This window comes from Oreochromis aureus, linkage group 7, assembly GCF_013358895.1.
Source record: "Oreochromis aureus strain Israel breed Guangdong linkage group 7, ZZ_aureus, whole genome shotgun sequence".
Lineage (NCBI taxonomy): Eukaryota > Metazoa > Chordata > Actinopteri > Cichliformes > Cichlidae > Oreochromis > Oreochromis aureus.
This window is the reverse complement of record NC_052948.1, coordinates 57646432-57666271: the sequence shown is the minus strand read 5'-3', so window position 1 is coordinate 57666271 and position 19840 is coordinate 57646432. Positions and strand designations below refer to the sequence as shown.

Genomic DNA, 19840 nt, shown 5'->3' with positions numbered 1-19840 from the left:
AAGGGCCAAAAACAGCAAAATAAAGGAAGAAACATTCAAAGTGTACCTATAAGGGAAAACCATTTAGTAATAGGAGAAACTATAATTTGCCAAGTGTAGTACCTATCTACTGTCCACTCGATACCTTCAAAGTTGAAGATGCTGTATTATAATGCTTGGTTTGGGGCTAATAGTTTAGTAGTTAGTAATGAGGCCACTCACATCAAGAGGGTTGTACATGCTCTTCAAAATGTTTAGTTAGGTTCTGCAAGTCGGAGTAGTATCTACATGAATACCATAAGCCAAGTTTTCTTATGTTAAGCCTTATCTTTCTCAATTAAACAAGTCAAAACACAACAATCAATGTAAATCCATTCACCTGTCAGTGGTTTTATTGTTTTTGCTGAGGAGTGTATTTTCTTACTTTGTAATAGAAAGTATCTTATCATTATCAGGTATGTTGCTCATGTTGTCAAAGATCAACACTTTGTACACTTTGAGGTACCATTAACAGGTTTTGCAAATCTCTCTTTTAGGTTCTCTCTTCTTCTTTTTTTTAACATTAGAATATTTTCGAGATCTAAGGAGCTGCAGATATTGATATTGAATTTTGCTATTATTTAGGTTTTTTCTCCCTGTAAATGCAAATGAGGTGGTCTACTTCATGAATTTTGTTCACAATTTAGTTTTATGATTGTGCAAAAATTCAAAACTGTTCATTTTTTTTTTCATGACACCACTTATTGCTCTTCCTGCCTAACTGCCATCTGCAGGAGTTATCTGAGGAAATTGAAGACTACACACAGCGTTTCAACACAGAGGACCAGTTGGAGTGGAACCTGGTTCTGCAGGAAGTGGCAGCTTTTATAGAGGTAAATAACCCTCCCAGCGTAGTACTGCTTGATGTTATTTCATTATGTTAGTATTTTATTCATTATGGTATAATTGTCATGTTTGTGCACATACAGTGAGGTAAACAGAGAAGTCTCTGTTCTTCCTCTTGTCTGCTGGGTGATATACTGGATCCGCACTATTTCTTCAACTGCTCTTCTTCAATCGTTTGTCTGTAACAGGCAGATCCTGTGGTAGTTCTGAACGACAACAATTCTGTCGTCACCATCAGCAATCGGCTGCAGGAGGGAAGTGTGCCTCCACTGGAACAAGGCATGGTGGTTGGGCAGCTCATCCTTGCTGACGCACTAATCATCGGCAACTGTAACAACCAGGTTCTAACCCACTAAATCTGATTCATGGTTTCTCAAACTTGACACACATCAGCATGAGCAGCATGGTGGTGCAATGATCAGCACTGTTGCCTCACAGCAAGAAGGCTTGAACCCTGGCTGGGGTCTTTCAATGTAGAAGTTGCATGTTCCTCAGTGTACCTTTGTGGGTTTCCTTTGGATACTGTATGCATGTTCAGGTTAAATGTAATTTGTAATCTTAAGTGCCTTAACTGGCTACTAAGACTAGAAAAGCAATATATTTCTATTTCCACAATTGCTGCAACTCTTATCAGAGAAAACTTGAGACGTTGACTCTAAAACAAGTAATATGGATGGATGGATTATTTTAATATTTCATATACTTCCTCTCTCTGGGCCTCTGATCTGATCTTTTTCTGCTTTCTGTGCAGCTTACACTAACATTCAGTTTCAGAAGTGCATATAGTATTTGCATTGCTTTGTCTTTGTCAAACTTTGTAGGAGAAGATTACAATATAACCAGTAGTTGTTTTTGTTTCATTTTCATTGTAACTGCAGCACTCATTTATCTTTGAGGGCTCTCATTTTTCTGTATATGGCAAACAATTGTGTTTGTGTGTGACTTTGAATCATTTTTCAAACCACAATGAAAGCTGAAACAGTAACTTGATATATTAATATTGTTATGTCATTTATTTTAGGTGAAGTTCAGTGAGTTAACCATAGATATGTTCCGCATGCTTCAAGCTTTGGAGAGGGAACCAGTAAACCTGGCCACACAGACCTCCAAGCAAGGAACAATGGTGAGTGTCAGGCACATCGTGTAGTGGTAATGGATAGAATATCAGAACTAAAGCTTGCAATTACAAAGTTTGGATTTGTCATTTGGAAATATATTATGGCTATTGTAGTGTGTACTGTGTATTATATGGAGGAACTGTACAGGGAGATATCCACAGGCAGGAATGATTCCTGTGTTGTTCAGTGGTGCATTTGAGTAAGATGCCGCCACAGAAAAATAGAGACCACTCAGTTTATTGTTTATGTGTACTCTGAGGTATTTATAGTCCTCCTGTATGTCTACATCGACCCACTGGATTGAAACGGGGGTCACAGGTTTCCTGGTCCTCCTAAAGTCCACAATAAATTCTTTGGTCTTTGTAACGTTGAGCTGCAGATGATTCTGCTCACACCATGTGACAAAGGAGTCAACCACGGCCTGATACTCAATCTCATCACCCTCACTGATGCATCCGACCACCGCGGAGTCAGAAAACTTCTGAAGATGGTGGGGCTCTGTGCAGTGGTCTGTGGTGTAGAGGGTGAAGAGAAAGGAGGAGAGGACGGTTTCTTATGGTCCCCCTGTGTTGCTGACCACCTTGTTAGACACACAATGTTGAAGGTGCACATACTGTAGTCTTCCTTTTAGGTAATTAACAATCCAGGACACAATGGAGGGGTCCACCTGCATCGCCATTAGCTTATCACCAAGGGGGGGCGACCTGATGGTGTTGAATGCACTGGAAAACTCAAAAACATGACCCTTAGTGCTCGCCGGCTGGTCCAGATGGGCAAGCCCCCCTCCTTCCTGCTTACCACTTGTGGTGCTATCCATGTCGGCCCGAACAGTATGGAAGCCTTCCACAGATGCATTGTCATCTGGAATATCCTGGTTAATCCATGACTCAGTGAACCACATCAGGCTTCTCTGACTCCAGGCAAGTGCTGTTGGCTCATGCAGCTTGTTTGCTAGTGACCTAACATTCCCCATTATAGTAGATGGGAGACACGGCTTAAAGCTCTTCATTGCTTGAAGCCTTCACTGTATTACCATCTCCCTCCCTCCTTCTCTTCTGTCCCCCACCTCTGCATCCATTTCAGCCACAGAGCGTGTGGTGCGTAACTGCCATGCCGCAATCCCATTCCTCAATGAAAGTAATAGTTGTGCGGCAACAAGGAGAAGAAAAACTTTCTCAACTCACATGTTTGAGAGAAAACTATTGAAAACAAACGAACACGCTACAATAATAAGTAAAAGACAAAGAAAGTAAGAAAAAAGTTTAAAGTATGGATTAAAAAACAGGAGCGAACGAAACAGGCTGCATGCTGGTTGACGCATGTCCATCGTGTGAGTCTCTGAGTCTGAGACTGAGCTTGAACATAGGATTTATCCACAGGACAAATTGTTCCTCTGTATAAACTGTATAGATTTGCACAAGAACACATTTACTGTCCAATCCCAACCTGCTTATCTGTTAATGAAGATACTATTACTGTACTACGTGCATAAATGCACAAATGGCTTATACATTTATAATGTATAGGGATGATAAAACCACATAATACACCTGTACATACAGCAGTGTGCCTCAGTCCCTGGCCTAGAAGGCTTTTGGTTTCACTTGCATTTACATAAGGTTTTACAATGTTTTGTATGATGTTTCTCCACAGGAACCCAACGAAAAGCCAGCAAAGAGAGAAAACCCTCACAAGTATTTGCTGTATAAGCCAACCTTCAGCCAGCTTTTTACTTTCTTGTCTGCCTCTTTTAAGGTCAGTATGAACTTTAATCACAGGTTTCCTCAATAAATATTCAATAAGTTGATATTTTTATCTCCAAGATATATTGTATATTTACATTATTTGCATTGTTAATATTTATATTCTCACTTCTTTCCACTGCTATCTGGGCATTGTTTTCAAGTTAAGCTCATAAAGGGAACATCAGTACTCCAATGCAGACCGAGTGTTGACCATAGCCTGCAATGTTTTATTACAGAGATCAGAACACACTTCTGGTATTAAAGGTACTGTGTTGCAGTGGTTTGAATCATGTCTCTCCATTAGCCTCCAGTTTGTTTATATATATGGGGAGTCTTCTTCACACACTGAGGTTAATTATTTATATTACACAGTGGTTGAGGGAAAAATTTGTCATGTTATGGCCTTAATCCAAATTGGATTGCATTCATTCACCTCAAAGTTATACACACATTACCATGTAATGACAAATTGAAACAGTTTGCTTGAAATTCTTGAACATGTATTTTTGATATATATGTATACATAATCTACTCAAGTCAGTAAATCAGGTAAATCAGTGGGATTGGATTGGGCATGATTGATGTCAGAGCCCAAACAAATCCATGGAGTTTGAGGAATCATCTGTAGATCTCTGAGTTAGGATGGTATCGAGGTACAGATCTGGGAAAGTGTACAGAAAAATATCTGCAGCATTGAATGTCCCAATGAGCACAGTGGCCTCTATCACTCACAAATAGAAAAAGTTTGGAACCACCTGAACTCTTCCTAATTGTGGCTTCCTGGCATTCGGGGTAGAAGAACCTTAGTTGAGGAGGTGACCAAGAACCGTATGCTCACTCTGACAGAGCTCCAACATTGCTCTGTGGAGAGAGAATAACCTTACAGAAGCACAATCATTTCTGCAGCACTCAACTATTAAGGCCTGTGTGGTAGCGTGGCTAGATGGAAGCCATTCCTCAGAAAAGGCACATGACAACCCACCTGGAGTCCTTCAGGTGCCTTTTAGACCATGAGATAGAATATTTTCTGATCTGATGAAGCAAAGATTGAACTCTTTGGCCTGAGTATCTTGTCTGGAGGAAACCAGGTACTGTTCAGCACTTGGTCATTACCATACCTATAGAGAATCATGGTTGTGGCAGCATCATGGTATGGGGATGTTTTTTGGCACCAGCAACTGGGAGACTAGTCAGACTTGAAAGCAAGATGAATGTAGCAATGTACATAGATATCTTGGATGGTAAGTGCACTAGAGCACTCTGGACCTTGGTCTGCGGTGAAGGCTCATCTTCCAACAGGACAGCGACCCTACGCACACAGTCACGATAACAAAGGAGTCACGGACCAGCCAGAGCCTAGACCTGAACGTCTCTGAAAAGATCTGAAAATGGCTTTGCCCCAACCCTTCCTGTCCAACCTGAGCTTGAAAGGTTCTACAAAGAGGAATGGGAGAAACTGTCTAAAAAATGGGTGTGCCAAGCTTGTATCATCATACTCAGAAAGACGTGGTTGTGAATTGGCACTATATAATTTCAATTGAATTGAATGGATTCAGAGTTTTGGGGTTATCATGTGCTGTAAATTATTTTAGATTACTAGTTAGCGTAAAATGAAATACTTGAATTTGAGACCTAACTTTTTATCTTACCACTTTTGTTTCCAGGAGCTACCTGCTAACAGTGTTCTGCTCATCTACCTGTCAGCTACTGGAGTCTTCCCTACTGGGCATTCAGATTATGAGGGTATGTTTTTGTTTTTCTTTTGTTGTTGTTGTTTTTTGGGGGGGGGTTTAGTCTTTAATTGCATGGAATTTCTGAATACGATAATAGACCAATTTGGAGTGGAGATCATTAATGTCACTCAGCTGTTAGCACATGTTTGTGGTAGGAAGTAAAAGTGAAAATAAGTGAAAGAAAACTGATGAAATGTCTTGAAAAAGTAAAAAATGTCTGATTCATGGCTCCCAGGTTTTATCTGATGTAAAGTTTTTAAAAACCATTCAAGCAAAGTCATGGAGCTAACTAGTAACAGTAAATTAGAGACAAAAGCAAATGCAATACTGCCATTTCAAGAGTTTTAGGTTATAGTAGACATGTTTGCAACACTCGTGTCCTTCCTTCCATTTTCTTCTGCTTATCGTGGGCTGGGTTGCAAGGGCAGCAGTGTGAGCTGAGAAGCCCAGATCTTTTTCCCAGCCACCACCTCCAATTTATTCGGGTGTTCCTAGACCTGCCGAGATATATAGTATCTCTAGTGTGTTATACTGGTTCTACCCCAGGGCATTCTCCGAGTAGGACATACGCAGAACACCTTAACCATAAGGCATCCAGGAGGCGTCCTTGTCAGATACCCGAGCCACTTCAACTGGCTCCTTTCGATGTGGGGGGAGTAGCAGCTCTACTCTGAGTCTCTCTCGGATGGCTGAACTCCTCACCCATGAAGATCCCAGCCACCTTTCGGAGAAAGCTAATTTCCCCAGATTCTATTCCCAATCTCGTTCTTTCGGTCAGTACCCAAAGCATATGTCCATGGGTCAGCTTTGGCTTCATTAACTGGTAAATCACCAGCTTCTCTTTCCTGTTCAGCTCTCTCTTCACCATGTACCGGTATAACGTCTGCGTCACTGCAGCTGCGGCCGCAATCCGTCTGTCGATCTCCTGCTCCCCTGTTTCCTCAATTGTGAACACATCATGCACAAAAAGCATAGATGAAATTCTGAGGTCACCAAGGTGGAAGCCTTTCATCACTTGGCTACGCCTAGATATTCTGGCCATAAAAAGTCTGAACAGAATCTGTGCCAAAGGGCAGCCCTGAGAGAGTCCAGCACCCAATAGAAACGAGTCCAACTTATTGCCGGCAATACAGAACAAGGGACTGGATGCCTCATAACAATGGGCTGAACACCCTAACTCACACAGACACTTGAATATCCTCAAGAGGATAAAGAACTGGTTCAGTGTTCCCAGACACAGGACAAAACTTGCATTGTTCCTCCTAAATCTGGGGTTCAGTTAATGGACAAACTCTCCTTTCCTTTGGCATAGACCAAAGGTCCAAAGTGCCACAGGCTAACCAAGCCCAACAGGACTCCTTTTTCAGCTTGATGGCTCCCTTCATCTCTGGTGTCCACCGCCCCTTTCATGGATTACCACCACACCAGGCACCAATCATTTTGCCGCAACAAAGGAGATGTAGAATATGGATGTGAATTGATAAGAATTTAGCAATTCTGATTCAGTTTTCAACTTCATTTAACTATTTGGTTCCTTATCGATTCTCATTGAGTTCCCATTGGCTCAGTTTTGAGAGTCACCTCCATTGCTAAGCAGTATATAGGTATTTCCCCTCTATGTTGTGATCAGGGTTGGGGTCATTATTTTAAGTTTATTACAACTAAAAGTAATGTAGTGCATTACTTAATTACTCCCAGGAGAAAGTAATTTGTTACACCACTCATTACATTACTGTTGCGTTTCACCTTAAAATGACCTGAAGTGCATTGTCTTATAATTACCGTTTAACAATATGTGAACTGAAATCAGTTGATTAGAGCAAGTGCAAATGAAACCGTTAAGCAGGATCGATAGGCAAGCACACTAACAATTCCAAGAAATTGAACTACTGGGAACCGGTTCTCAAGTCTCATCCCTAATGCAGAACACGGTCTATTCAGACTCAGTATACTTAGCCTCCCTCGGAATGCTGTTGAATTTGTACCACAGGTGGAAGTTGAAGATCTTGTGGACAGTGGCTTCTACCAAGCATTACCACTAGGGCTGCCACAAACGATTATTTTGATAGTCGACTAGTCACCGATTATTTTTGCGATTAGTCGACTAATCAGATCATGCATCCATTGAACGTAAAACATACAGCTTATTGCACCAGCATGCATCTGCTCTTATATAACTATCATTAGCTTACAGCTTTAAGTGTTTAAGGTATGTGCTAACTAAAAATAAAGACAAGATGATAGTTTATTGAATTGAAATTTGCAGATTGTTTCGGAGGAGTTTAATAAACGCAGCCGTCTGCTCCTTGCTATCTAAAATATAACAGGACACCGGAGTATATTCTCGAGCATCTCACACTTCTGATAATCAGTCGTCTGCTTGACGTTTATTCAGCTGTGTAAAAACTATAACTTTCATCTCAGCCAAACTGATTTACTCAGGAACAAATAAAATACTGAAAAAGCCAAACAATAACATTTTTTTTAAGTTATCTAAGTGACTTATATATCATGTTTAACCTGAGTAGCGAAAGACGGCGGTGGGTTTGAAAACGATTTGCCGGGAGTCCGGTGTTCTCACCGGCTCTAGTGAGCCTTCAACCCCAGCTAGCTATCGAGCTAGTGCAGGGGTGCCCAATCCCAGTCCTCGAGAGCTACCGTCCTGCAGCTTTTAGATGCATCCTTGTTCCGACACACCTGAATCAAATGAATGGCTTGTTATCAGGCCTTTGCCAAACTTGATGGCATGCTGAAGAGGTAATCAAACCATTTGATTCAGCTGTGTTGGAGTAGGGATGCATCTAAAAGCTGCAGGATTGTAGCTCGAGGACTGGGATTGGGCACCCTGAGCTAGTGGGTAACAGACATCTCCGAAAACGTTGGAGCGCTTTTGAAAATATGTGGTGTCTTGATAAACTGAGCAGATATTTGAAGTTTACACAGCTACATTCCCGCCTGAAAATATGTTAAACGTTTATTTTGTGACCCAGAAAGAATAATAAGAGTAACATTAAAACTAACTAGTTGCCGCCATTGTTGGAAACTGAGCAGGGCCGAGATGGGTCGCGCTATGAATTCTGGGACAGTTTCTTCTTCTTCGGGGTTTAACGGCAGCTGGCATCCTTGTGCATGCAGTGCTGCCATCTTCTGTTTCAGTCCGTTATTACACTCCTAAATCCTACTACTTATTCCTGCGTCTTTTGCGATCTTACAAAGCTTCAAACGACGTGTCGACTATTAAATTAGTCGTCGACGATTTTGATAGTCGACGTAATCGTGACTAGTCGACTAATCGTGGCAGCCCTAATTACCAATGCATATTTATGACCAATACAGTCTTTTCGAGTTAAACCAAAGAAGCGTCTAACCCTTTCCCACAGGACCATACGATTTTGGAGGAGTTCTCACGAATACAAATCGAGATGTGGTGAATGGAGAGACGGTGCAGAAGAGGAATCAGGCCCAGAAGGAAATGCATTGGTGAGAATTTACTAGCAATACCTCTAACTTTGCTTTGTTTATTCAGTTGACAGCATCTAAACCAAATCCAAGAGGAAAATCAGAGGAAGTGATTTTACCTATTACTTTTACTAATAAGTAAATGACTTTCAGGCTTTTGTGCTGAAAGCCTGACTCTAAATATGTTTACAGAAGTCTTGTCTTGAAGTAATGTTTGACAGAGCTTACTAAGAAAGTGCAGAACCTCACTGAGGGTTTACTGAGTTACATTTGCTTGGCATATTGCAGCCTTCATCCAGGAGACTTATTCCCTTTCACCCGGAAGCCTCTTTTTGTCATTGTGGATTCTTCAAACAGCACGGCCTACAAGGTATGTAGGTTATGACCTTCCATTTCAGAGACGTTCAAATGGTGAGGAATTGTTGATGGGCAAATGGAGAAATGTGATGATAACCCTGTGAGGTGAGAACAGATTCCGTATAACTTAAGCCCAATCAGCATAAAAAGAAATTCACTCACTACGCATCACCTTGTAGTTGGCAGCTGGACACTAGTGGACATAAGGTTGCATGGGAGATACTCTAATTCAGGGGATGTGCAAGTTATGATGACAGGGCTAACTTGAAACCTGTAACTGAAAATGTTTGTTTGGTCTTTCTCGTGCCTCCTTTATAAATTGCATGAACAAACACCGTATCTTATGTCAATTAATAGTTTTCTTCACTTCCATTAGTAACAAGTACTTGCCTCAAAGTTGAGAATAGTTTTATCTGTGTGGATACCGCCACATTGCATCACTACTAGTGTGGTCAAACAAAATGCAACGTGAAGTTTACATACAAAGTCTTTGGAAAGAGGTGAACTGACAAAAACTTGTGTTGTCCAATATGAAAAGATCAGTAATTCTCCCGTTCTTTGGCAAAAAATTTGCTTTGTGGTGCGATATAAAGACGCCTCAGCTGGAATTCGCTCATAGACTGTGTATTCTCCTAATGCAAGAATCTGAAATGTAGAGCAACCTTATTGATGCCAGTTGAGGCCATATGTAGCTGTAGGATTAAACGTGACTTTTCTGTAGAGAAAGGGAAAAAGTGAGAGCACTTGGACCAAGACGGCAAGAGAAAATAATTCATGGTAATCTTCAATCTTTATAAATTGTATTCCTTTTGTAGAATGTTAGGGGCGAATATTCATGAGTTTCCAGGGATGTGCACAGTTTGTCTCCTAGCAGACTAATAAACACTGTTGTCACTAGTCCGAACCAGAGTTACTAGTGGTAATCTAATTGTTAAGTTTTAATTGGCGCTCCAAAAGGTCGATGGCCTCTCTCTTAGCGATAGGGTGACGGCTAATGCTGTCGCCTCCTTGAGAAGGTGTTCAGACCAGGTACGTCCTACTAGGAGGCCCCAGTGTATACCTGGGACACACTTGGAGAGATGGCTCGATGTTTCCCAGGATAAGTTGGAGGTGGCGGCGAGAGGGAGGTCTGGACTTCTCTGCTCCTGCCTCCACGATCCGACTTCAAATAAGCGGAAGAAAATAGCTGCATAACTTGTTATTTTGTTATTTTAGATCTGAACTTTTATTGAAGTGGTTGTCATGACGCGTGCATCATTTATAAAGCATGGCACAATGTGCCACACTTTAATCACATTTTAATAGTTTTTTTGGTTATTTATTTGTTACATTTCAGTAACGAACATCTTGTCTCATCTTATATAGTGACATGTTTTCAAATAATATATAACATTGATTTGTATTAAGTGTTTTTCTTCTTCGTTGCCTTTTTGGATAATAACATGTAATGTTCATAATGTGCAATGTAAGGTGCCACACTATTAAGTGGCATGATTTATTAGTAAAGAATGTGATTAATGGTTTAAAATGCTGTTATTAGTTTTTTATATTTTCTATTAAACAGTTTTCAAATTTAAATTAATATTTCAGTGTTTCTTAGTTTTAGACTAGGGGGTCGAGGTAAGAGTAGGGAATTAAAATGTAGGGGATATTAGTGCTAAAGGGGAGAGAGTTAGCTTATGTGATGCTGAGAAGGAAGGTCTATGAGAGAATCTGCTCATGGGTTTCCTGACCCAATGTGAAGCTAATTTTTTGCCAAAGTCGAAATATTTTTAAATTGAGCAGATGTTCACATCACACAGCACAAGTTTATGTCAGCTTCATCCATACAAAAGTTCAGCTTTTGTATGAATGTCCCTCAATCTGTCTTCAAGATAAAAATCTCACTAGTGTCCACAGCAGATATATCAAACATGCCATTGTTTGTTTGTAAGTATATTTCCATAATTAAAATGCTTGTTTCTGTCTTTGTTTTATTAGAATTTTACAAATCTATTTGGCCAGCCTCTGGTGTGCCTACTATCACCTACAGTATATCCCAAGAGTGTACAAGGTGGGTGTCAAGCAGAACCACACTCCTTTAACCAGAAGACCTAAACTAACTCCATCTTCATCTATTTGTCTAACTTCTCTCTGTGGCTCCGCTGTCTGAGTGTTTTGGTTGAAAGAGAACATGTGATATTTAAATAATTATCTCCAGTAACTGCATGAGGCTTTTAGTCTAATGTTAGTTACACAAAAGTAAATTCTGGACTATTTTTAGCAGCTGATTAATCCACATTTAACATGGGCGTCATTGATGGCTACCAGTATTTTTATGTTTGGTAAAGATGCTGCTTTCAGTGGAAGCTTTTCAGGTATCGAATTTCTCTGCTTCACCTGTTTAGATCAGTCTCAGCGTGGGAGTCTCTTCACTCTGTTCCTCTACAGTCCGCTCTTGGCTTTCTCCTCCGTGTGTGGCTTAAACAGTGTGCAACGAGGTCTTTGGGAAAGAGCTCAAGAATTCCTTCGCAAAGTGTACCGTGACATTGGGCAGATGCTAACACGATCGCGGACCATAGGTATGTTGTGGAGATTAGCATGGACTATGAAAGGGTTACTGTGACGACCCATGTGTACTCTATTTGTGACCATCAGGTGACCTTTGTAGGTCCCTCCATGAAAATAAACTTCTCTCTTTCTTGAGAAGTTTAAATCTATGGTGGATTTAAGACTGCACTGAAATAAATTGTGATACATTCATCTTCTGTTGATCGACTTATTTACACATTGTTTAATGCAGATCAAGCCTTTTTGCAATTCTTTGGCGACGAGTTCCTGCGGCTGCTGTTGATCCGCTTTGTGTTCTGCTCCGCTGCACTGAGACTGCATAAACTCTTTCGGGTAAGTCTGTTTTCCTTGAGGAGCCATATTGTTTAAGTTTATATGCCAAAAATGCACCATGCATTTCCACAAACCAGTGTTTCTTAAGCACTTGCAGTAAGTCGTATTATGCATCCTCAGGAAATCATGTCATGTCAGCAAATACTCAGTAAATGAATCCACTAAAGTCCCCAGATTATTACAGGTTTACAGTTATTGATTATTTTAATAATCAATATTTTAATATTGATTATTTCATGGAGTAACTCAATAAAAAACCCTTTTATGTTATTATGGGGGCAATAATAAATATAAATAAATGAGAATAACACAGGGCTTTCGAAATAAACAGCTATTTTTTTAAATGTTATCATAGTTTACCTGCATACAATAATTGTTTAACCTTCTCATTGTATTTAAATGCTATTTAAATCATGTATTTATTTTTTTTAATTCTCGTAAATGAAGGAAGCTCTTCTTAACACTTAAACCTTTGATTCTCACTTTAGAGTGAGAACCCTTCAGTAACCACCAAAGTATTTTTGTCAGGTAGCTAAAACACAATTTGGATATTTGTGTGCTTGCAGGAATCTCAGAGTTTCCCGGAATCCTATCCAGAGCTCCCCAAACAGGACACAGTGGAGAGCAGCCTTCTACAGAAGCATATTTTGGAGCTGGCGACCATGCTGGACGTGCAGAGCTTATTTTGGGATGATTCACTGGAAGCCTACTAACATCTTCACACAGGGCAGTATGGCGTATATGTAAATACAGACTCCACTGCCAAAGCCCTCATAGTCATTTTGTTTTTTAACGGGTAATGAAAAAAAAAAAGCCCAACACATGCAAGTTCATGTCCTCCATGTAAGTGTTGTCATGCAACAGAAAGATATTCACATAGTTTCTTCTCATAAATTCCCCATTTTGACTCTCATTGGCTTGCCTGGTAAATATGAGCAACATAAGAGTAAAACAAATGAGATGCTCCACATTACCGTTCAACTTACGAGTTCTTGTTTATCAGCTTCTAACTTTTTTCATCACAGCAGACTATCATCAAGATGATAACAGCCTTGGTAGTGTGTTGTAAAAAGATTTTTCATCATTTATTAACGTAAAGGAACAAAGAAAGGTAACATTCTTGGCAGCTTTCATGTGGTTTTTGATCCACCTGTAAAAAGACAAGCATGGTAGAGCTAAAAATGCATCAGGAAATGTAACAGTTATTATATGAGCACATTATTCACCAAAAATATTATTAGTGCTGGAGTTTTGTGTTTGCCAAACAGCGCTTGGTGTATCAACTTGTAGCACGCTAAAGGTGCATGAGGTTTTGTTTCGCCACATGTTGTGGGTTAGTTGTTCGCTTTCATATCATTAACAAACTAATTCGGGGAGACCTTTTTTTTTCAGCCTTGTGTGACGTGATAGTGCTTCCTTTCCCATTTCACTGTGCTGTACTTGCATGCTAAAAAAGGCAAAGACGTGTGTCAGTTAGTTGTTTGCTCCAAAGAGGATGCTCCACCACACAAAAGCATTGTAGATGCTCAGATGACATGGAATGAGAAAGTAAATGGAAGTAGTGCATGTGTTGCATGGGCCTGTACGGTTAAGTTCAGTCAATCAGTGAAGACAATCTAGTGAGAGATCGGAGAGGTGGGGACCTATCAGAGGTTCAAATTGTTGTGCTTTCTGATAACACAGATCGTTACTTTTATTACTGAAATGGCTAGGCATCTGTTATCTTCATGATGACAGCATTAACGTGTAGCCTGCCACTTAATCAGAACATCCTTAGCTGCTTTCTTATAAAGCACAAGAAATACCAGTCGTGCTCCTCTCGCTATGTCCTTAAGTCATTGTTGTCACCATACTGGCTGATGGCTTTTACTCCTTTAAGCTCAAAGATGGTTCCAGGCAACTTTGCACCACAGGAATTCAGGGCTGCCCCAAAAGTTTACTATGAATGCCAATGAAGGAAACCAAATTAGTCACTGTTTGTTTATTTATAAGGATCCTATTTATCAGGATCCTAAAAGCAAAACTTACGGCTTTCTGGATGAGCTTTGTTTCTACCCTTGCCTGTGGCCCCAAGCTGCAGGGAGTGACCTTAGAGATTATAGCCCTGACCTGGTATTAAATATATTAGTGGCTCACCTAAGTGATCGGGCATCAGCTTCAATGCAATGTGCAACGAATGAGTCATTCAGAAGAGCCTCAGAGTACGGCTTCTGCTCCTCCACATCGAAAGGAACCACGTGAAGTTGTTCCAGCGTTTGACTAGATGCCTGCTAGGTGAGGTGCATGTCCTACTGGGAGAAAAAAACCATGACAGTCCCAGGGCCCGCTGGAGGGTCGAGCTTCCCTGCAATCTCTGCCGAAACTACAGCCTTCAAATCCTAGAACCATAGATGGATATTAGAATCCCTATTAGCTGTGTCTTAAAGGAAAGCTAATCTTAGTGGGGTCCAAACCTACATTAATATCAAATCCATATGAAAACTTGCATAGTACAGTACTAAAACTTCATAAAAGCATACATAAATGTATAAAAAGAGCAATTTGACATATCTGCGATCAGTTATATTAGTGTCTGTTGCAAATTTTGCACATTTGTTTGTGTTTTAAAAGCATTAGACTGCTACCTATAGACTTTGGCTTTTGTTGTTGAAATCTTAGAGTTTAACCAGTGAGTCCCCAGTAGGTTGTAAGGGCTGCTAATGCAGTAGGTTTGTTAGCGATCCTGAAAACTGTAGCAGTTCAGAATGAATACTAAAGAGAAGGCTGCACTAGACCAGCCTGCGAGTTCCTGCAGTGGAAAACCGCCTCCCATTTGCCATTAAATGTTTAATTCTCAATTCACAATCTGTCTCTCACAGAGGCTTGGAGGAATTTTAGCTCAATTTTACCTCCAACTTATTGGTAGCTTTCTTTGTTTGATTAGTTAATTGTCTTTTAGAGAAAACGTTTGATGTTTTTGGTCACATTTTAGTAGATTTTGAAAATCCTGAAGGATTCACAAACTGAAATGCATTCATTGTTGATTTGGTCTTTTTATGTGATTATTTGTGAATACAAGTGTAATATATATATAATCACCGACCAGTTCCATTGAAACCTCTAACATCTAAGAGGTATTAGCTAAAAAGTAAAATTGTCTTTATATTCAAACTTTCAGTATTACATTGGCTAATATGCATGCCTCATATCTTTAATGTAGCGGGGCAGATGTAAAAGGTCCAAAGGATTATCAGGAACTGCTGTCGATTTATTCCTGGCAGCAGCAGGGGAAAGTGACTGCACATGGCTGCTGAAGTTTAACTGCACTTGTTGAAATGTTGAAATGATACAGCAATGCAAGAAGGAGCTGGTTGAAATGACTTTTGACTTTTTAGTGTTGATTTTTTTGTTATTGCCACCATTGGAGTGGTGCACACATGATGTATAATAGTGTTGCGCAGAGATGTGTTTGTTCAGTATTTTGCAAGACTATGTAATCCATAATGAAATATGAAGTTAAAGCGAGGAGGAGCAACATGGTAAAGAGGCCAGTTCGTTCTTTAAACATTTATCTCTAGTTACATTCCAGCTTTCCGAGGATGTGAAGAGAGGCAGAGGACGAGTGTTTTCTCAGTGTTACATTTGTCTATGGAAGTCAGCTGTTTCTACATTTTCTTTTCTTTTTACCGTAATGTGTTTCCTGTATTGACAGTTATGACATTTAAAATATTGTAGGCTTGCACTTTATGAAATTTAATGTTCTTCTGATCTTGTTAGTTGTTCTTTAGTCCAGAAATTGAAAAATACTTTCATGTTGTTGTTCTTCATACCAGCCCTACACACTGGTGACCTTCTTTCTCTCGAAGAGTAAAAGTTACGTGGGTCACTGATTTTAAACTTTTCATCTTTTGTCATATTTTTAATAGCAGTTGGCTGTATTGAGTAGGCAGCAATAACATGTCATTTACATGTGTGAAAAAGAATGAGAAAGATTTCTGTGGTGCTCAAACGTAATGCTGTTGGTGAGGATTGCAATACCAATGATGTTTTCTAACACTTTGTATCAATGGTACACGGTAAATCCTCAAACACTGCATACTGACAAATTTGTCAGGTACTATTCCAAAAGTCTTGTTTCTGTGTTGTTGTAACTTCTTACTGTAGATTAAGTTTTCAGAGCTCAAAAGATCTCTGAAAAGATTCAACACTTTGGCCTGCTGACACAAAATTAGCATTTTTCTATTGGAAAATAACCCCAAACACAAACTGCTGCTGCCCTTTCATCGGAATTATAACGACGAAACCTGATAAATAAAAGAAACAAACAACATAATTTTGAGCTTCTGTTAACCGTTTGTGGAACTTCTGTTTCTGTTGTTCATGTTCAAAACATCACCACAAATGCAACATTTGTTATGTAGCACCACTGGGATCACTGATGCAAACAGTGCGTATTATTTAAAGTTGCCTCTCACAGATGTTTCCTGAAGGGGGGGGGGGTCATGTTGCAGTCAATTTTATACTACTCTACCCAGCAGCATATGAAGCATGGTGCGATAACATGTTTATAACATTCTGTATGATGGAAATGGGTCGTGAGTCACATGATTTAATGGCTATGTGAAGAGTAGATTGTTAAAACGTTTTTTGGTGCAATATTCTCGAGGTAAATTCACTGCACTTTTTTTTTTTTTTTAAACAATAGAACAAAAAAAACCCATCAGTAGTTCACACAAAATAACAGCTATGTTAAATAAAATATCAAGTTGTGTAAACAATGTACTAAACTTGTATCACTAAAATAGCTTCTGTGAACAAAATATTAACAAGATCATCTTGTAGATATGAATTTGTTTAAATAAGGTAGCTTGTGAGAATGAAATATTTACAGAATATAAAATTATGCAAACAACATGTTGCAAGTTGTGCAAACAAATTACTAAGAAGGTGGATTCTGTGAGAAGGATGGAACTTCTACAGGCATAATATGACCAAGATGACTCGTGTGGGGCACATCACTGCGTAAACGAGAGACTGTCACAGTACATCCTTTACATCCTTTGGTCAGTGTTTTTAAGAGGATTTAAATACTACCAGCAATGAACAAAAACAAATGACACATTATACACTGCAAGTCGAAATGTAAAAGCAGTGTGTGTTACAGGCTAAGTATGCCCTATGATTCGGAAACTCGTAGAACCACATTTAACAACAATGACTTAAAGTAATCTGAAAGTCCCGTCACAGCATTTTAGTCAGGTTGAGGTCTGGACTTTGACTGGGCCACAGCACTGATTCTTTCTTTTTTCAGTTATTCTGTTGTAGATTAGCTGCTGTGTTTGGGATTATTGTCCTGTTGCTGACTCAATTTCATCCAGGCTTTAACTGTCAGACAGATGGCTTCACATTTAAATCTTGAGCATTTTGATATACAGAGCAGTTCATGCTCCACTCAGTGACCGCAAGGTGCCCAAATCATCATCCCTCCACCACCGTGGTGACAGTTGGTCTGAGGTGTTTGTGCTGGTTTCTTAAATGGCGCTCTTGGGTTTGTTGCAGTGTCTCTGAGCATTGCACGGTCTCACCGTGGGTTGAATTTGGTGGCACATGCACTCCTGGAAAGATTGGCACATGTCTTGAATGTTTTCCGCTTGTGAATAATCCATCAAACAGTGGACAACAGATTGTTTGGAAATGGCCGTTTAACACTTGCCAGGTTGATGGGCAGCAACATTGTCTTGTTAAAGATCATTGTTGATGTCTTTCCTCTTTGGCATTGTGTTAATACACCTGAATGCTCAGGAGCAGCAAACTGCCAAAACTTGAGCTTATATAGAGGTGCTCACACTTGGTGATGATCAGATAATCAAGTGAATTTGATTAGCAGTGCCTGGCTGCTGCTTGCCATCTTAATTCCTGTTGAAGCAGTTAAAGTGTGCCTAGTTTTTCACACGCTGCTTTTGCATTTGACACAAAATTTAATGTGTTGTGTGTTATGTTGTTGTTCATTACTGCAGTGAGTTTATCAGAATGTGTAATCTGCAGGATTATACAGAGGATATTACAATACTACTGTAAACTAAAATGGAAATATAAACCCTGAAATCCAACTCTATTCAAACCACAAGACTTTTTCTTTCTCTTCTGCTGTCATGTTGCTATTCCTGTCATAATTATCTGACATGTTGGGTGTTCAAGGACTACAAATGTTCAGTGTTTTGTGACATAAATTTGCCTTATTTTGAAAAGTTTCACTCTTTTATTTTGCAGAATTCACACCATCAGGTCTCAGCTACATAAAACACTTTATATTTTTGTTGCAACCATGCCAATTCAGTCCATTTCAAAGTAATCAAAGTGAAAATGCACAGAAGATGCAGTGATTTGTGAAGGCCAGCCATGGGGGTGAAATCTGCCTAGGCAGTATTAGAATCCAGCAGAGCACAAGAAATAAACTTGTTTTTGACATGGACGCACAAAGCCCCAACTCCACGTCAGCAACCTGCTAACGCAGAACACATCACAAATAACTGCCAACTGATCAATCCTGATTTCTTCCCCAGATGTGCAGGGGTCCTTTCTACTGTTTTCTACTTGTAAAATTGTCCAAAAGATGGGAGCACCCCTCCTTTATACCCACATGTGTCACATGCTTGTGATTATCAGTGTCAAAATGTCAAATGTATTTTAATATTTCTTTTAAAAAAAAGAACAGATGTTTATCTGTAAGCAGCATGTTTGTTTAGAGTAGGAGGTGCCAAAGACTGGTGTATTCTCATGTTCCCATCTTAACAATGATTAAAATCAGTTATTGTATCAGATGTTGCTTTTTTCCCCTCTGTGATGGAGCCAATAATGAAAACAATATTTGGCTTCATTAAAGGAGTGTCCTGTGTCACAACAGAGATGAAGTGTGTATGTTTCTTTATTGTTGTTGTTGTTGTTGTTTGTGTTTAAACAGTTCTGTGATACAATCAGCTTTACCCGTTTCTAATGCAAGCCTATAGCTGTGTTGTTAGAAAAAAAGGCTAGTGTGCCTGAGCAGCACCTTAAATCTAAAAGCAGCCTATTTGTCAGCTGATACACTCAACAGATGTGTTTCAAGGTCTTTCAAAGATTTTCTTTGGACGCTGGCTGCTTTTTCACTCTCATATGGCTCATGTAAGCACAGAAAAAGGATGTGACTCAAGGCTTAAGTCGTCTCTACATATAACAGACAATGTAGAATCTAAACATATGTGTTAGACACTTTGTTGGATTTATCTTATTCCTGTAGTTGAATATTTTTGCACCTACAATGTTATTCCCAAAAGTGCTATTAGCTGAAAAATTGGCATATCTCAGCACTGTGCGTAGCGCATCCTTAAGGCTTTGTTGAGGAAACTGTACAAGGTGATGACAAAAGATGGAATATACAAGTCTTGGCCCATATCCTGATCACATAATCGAGCAGCCACTGAGAGAAGCTGCACCTCTAATTAAAATAAATAAATAAATAAATAATAATAAATTTTAAACAGAAGGATATTGAGGTGAGTGAAAAGTGAATATGTGGTCCTTTAATGCTACTGGCGTACTAGGCAAATACACTGAACTTAATTCCTCCCAAACAAACAACAGTTCAATTCAGTTTTATTTATACAGCGCCAAATCACAACAACAGTTGCCTGAAGGCGCTTTATATTGTAAGGTGCACCCTATA

General features: G+C 39.6%; 1 protein-coding gene across 2 annotated transcripts in view; it reads left to right on the top strand.

The window, feature by feature from the left end:
• scai (suppressor of cancer cell invasion) overlaps positions 1-19043 on the top strand; it is a 30132-nt gene extending 11089 nt beyond the window's left edge. For both annotated transcript variants that reach the window (XM_031734284.2, XM_039615219.1), the window contains 11 exons: positions 753-851; positions 1053-1205; positions 1886-1987; positions 3636-3737; positions 5392-5470; positions 8841-8940; positions 9208-9289; positions 11257-11329; positions 11664-11837; positions 12059-12159; positions 12726-19043. In XM_031734284.2, coding sequence (XP_031590144.1) covers positions 753-851; positions 1053-1205; positions 1886-1987; positions 3636-3737; positions 5392-5470; positions 8841-8940; positions 9208-9289; positions 11257-11329; positions 11664-11837; positions 12059-12159; positions 12726-12872 — 1212 coding nt within the window. In that variant the 3' untranslated portion in view covers positions 12873-19043. The remainder of the gene's footprint in view (positions 1-752; positions 852-1052; positions 1206-1885; positions 1988-3635; positions 3738-5391; positions 5471-8840; positions 8941-9207; positions 9290-11256; positions 11330-11663; positions 11838-12058; positions 12160-12725) is intronic.
• The last annotated feature ends 797 nt before the right edge of the window (positions 19044-19840 follow it).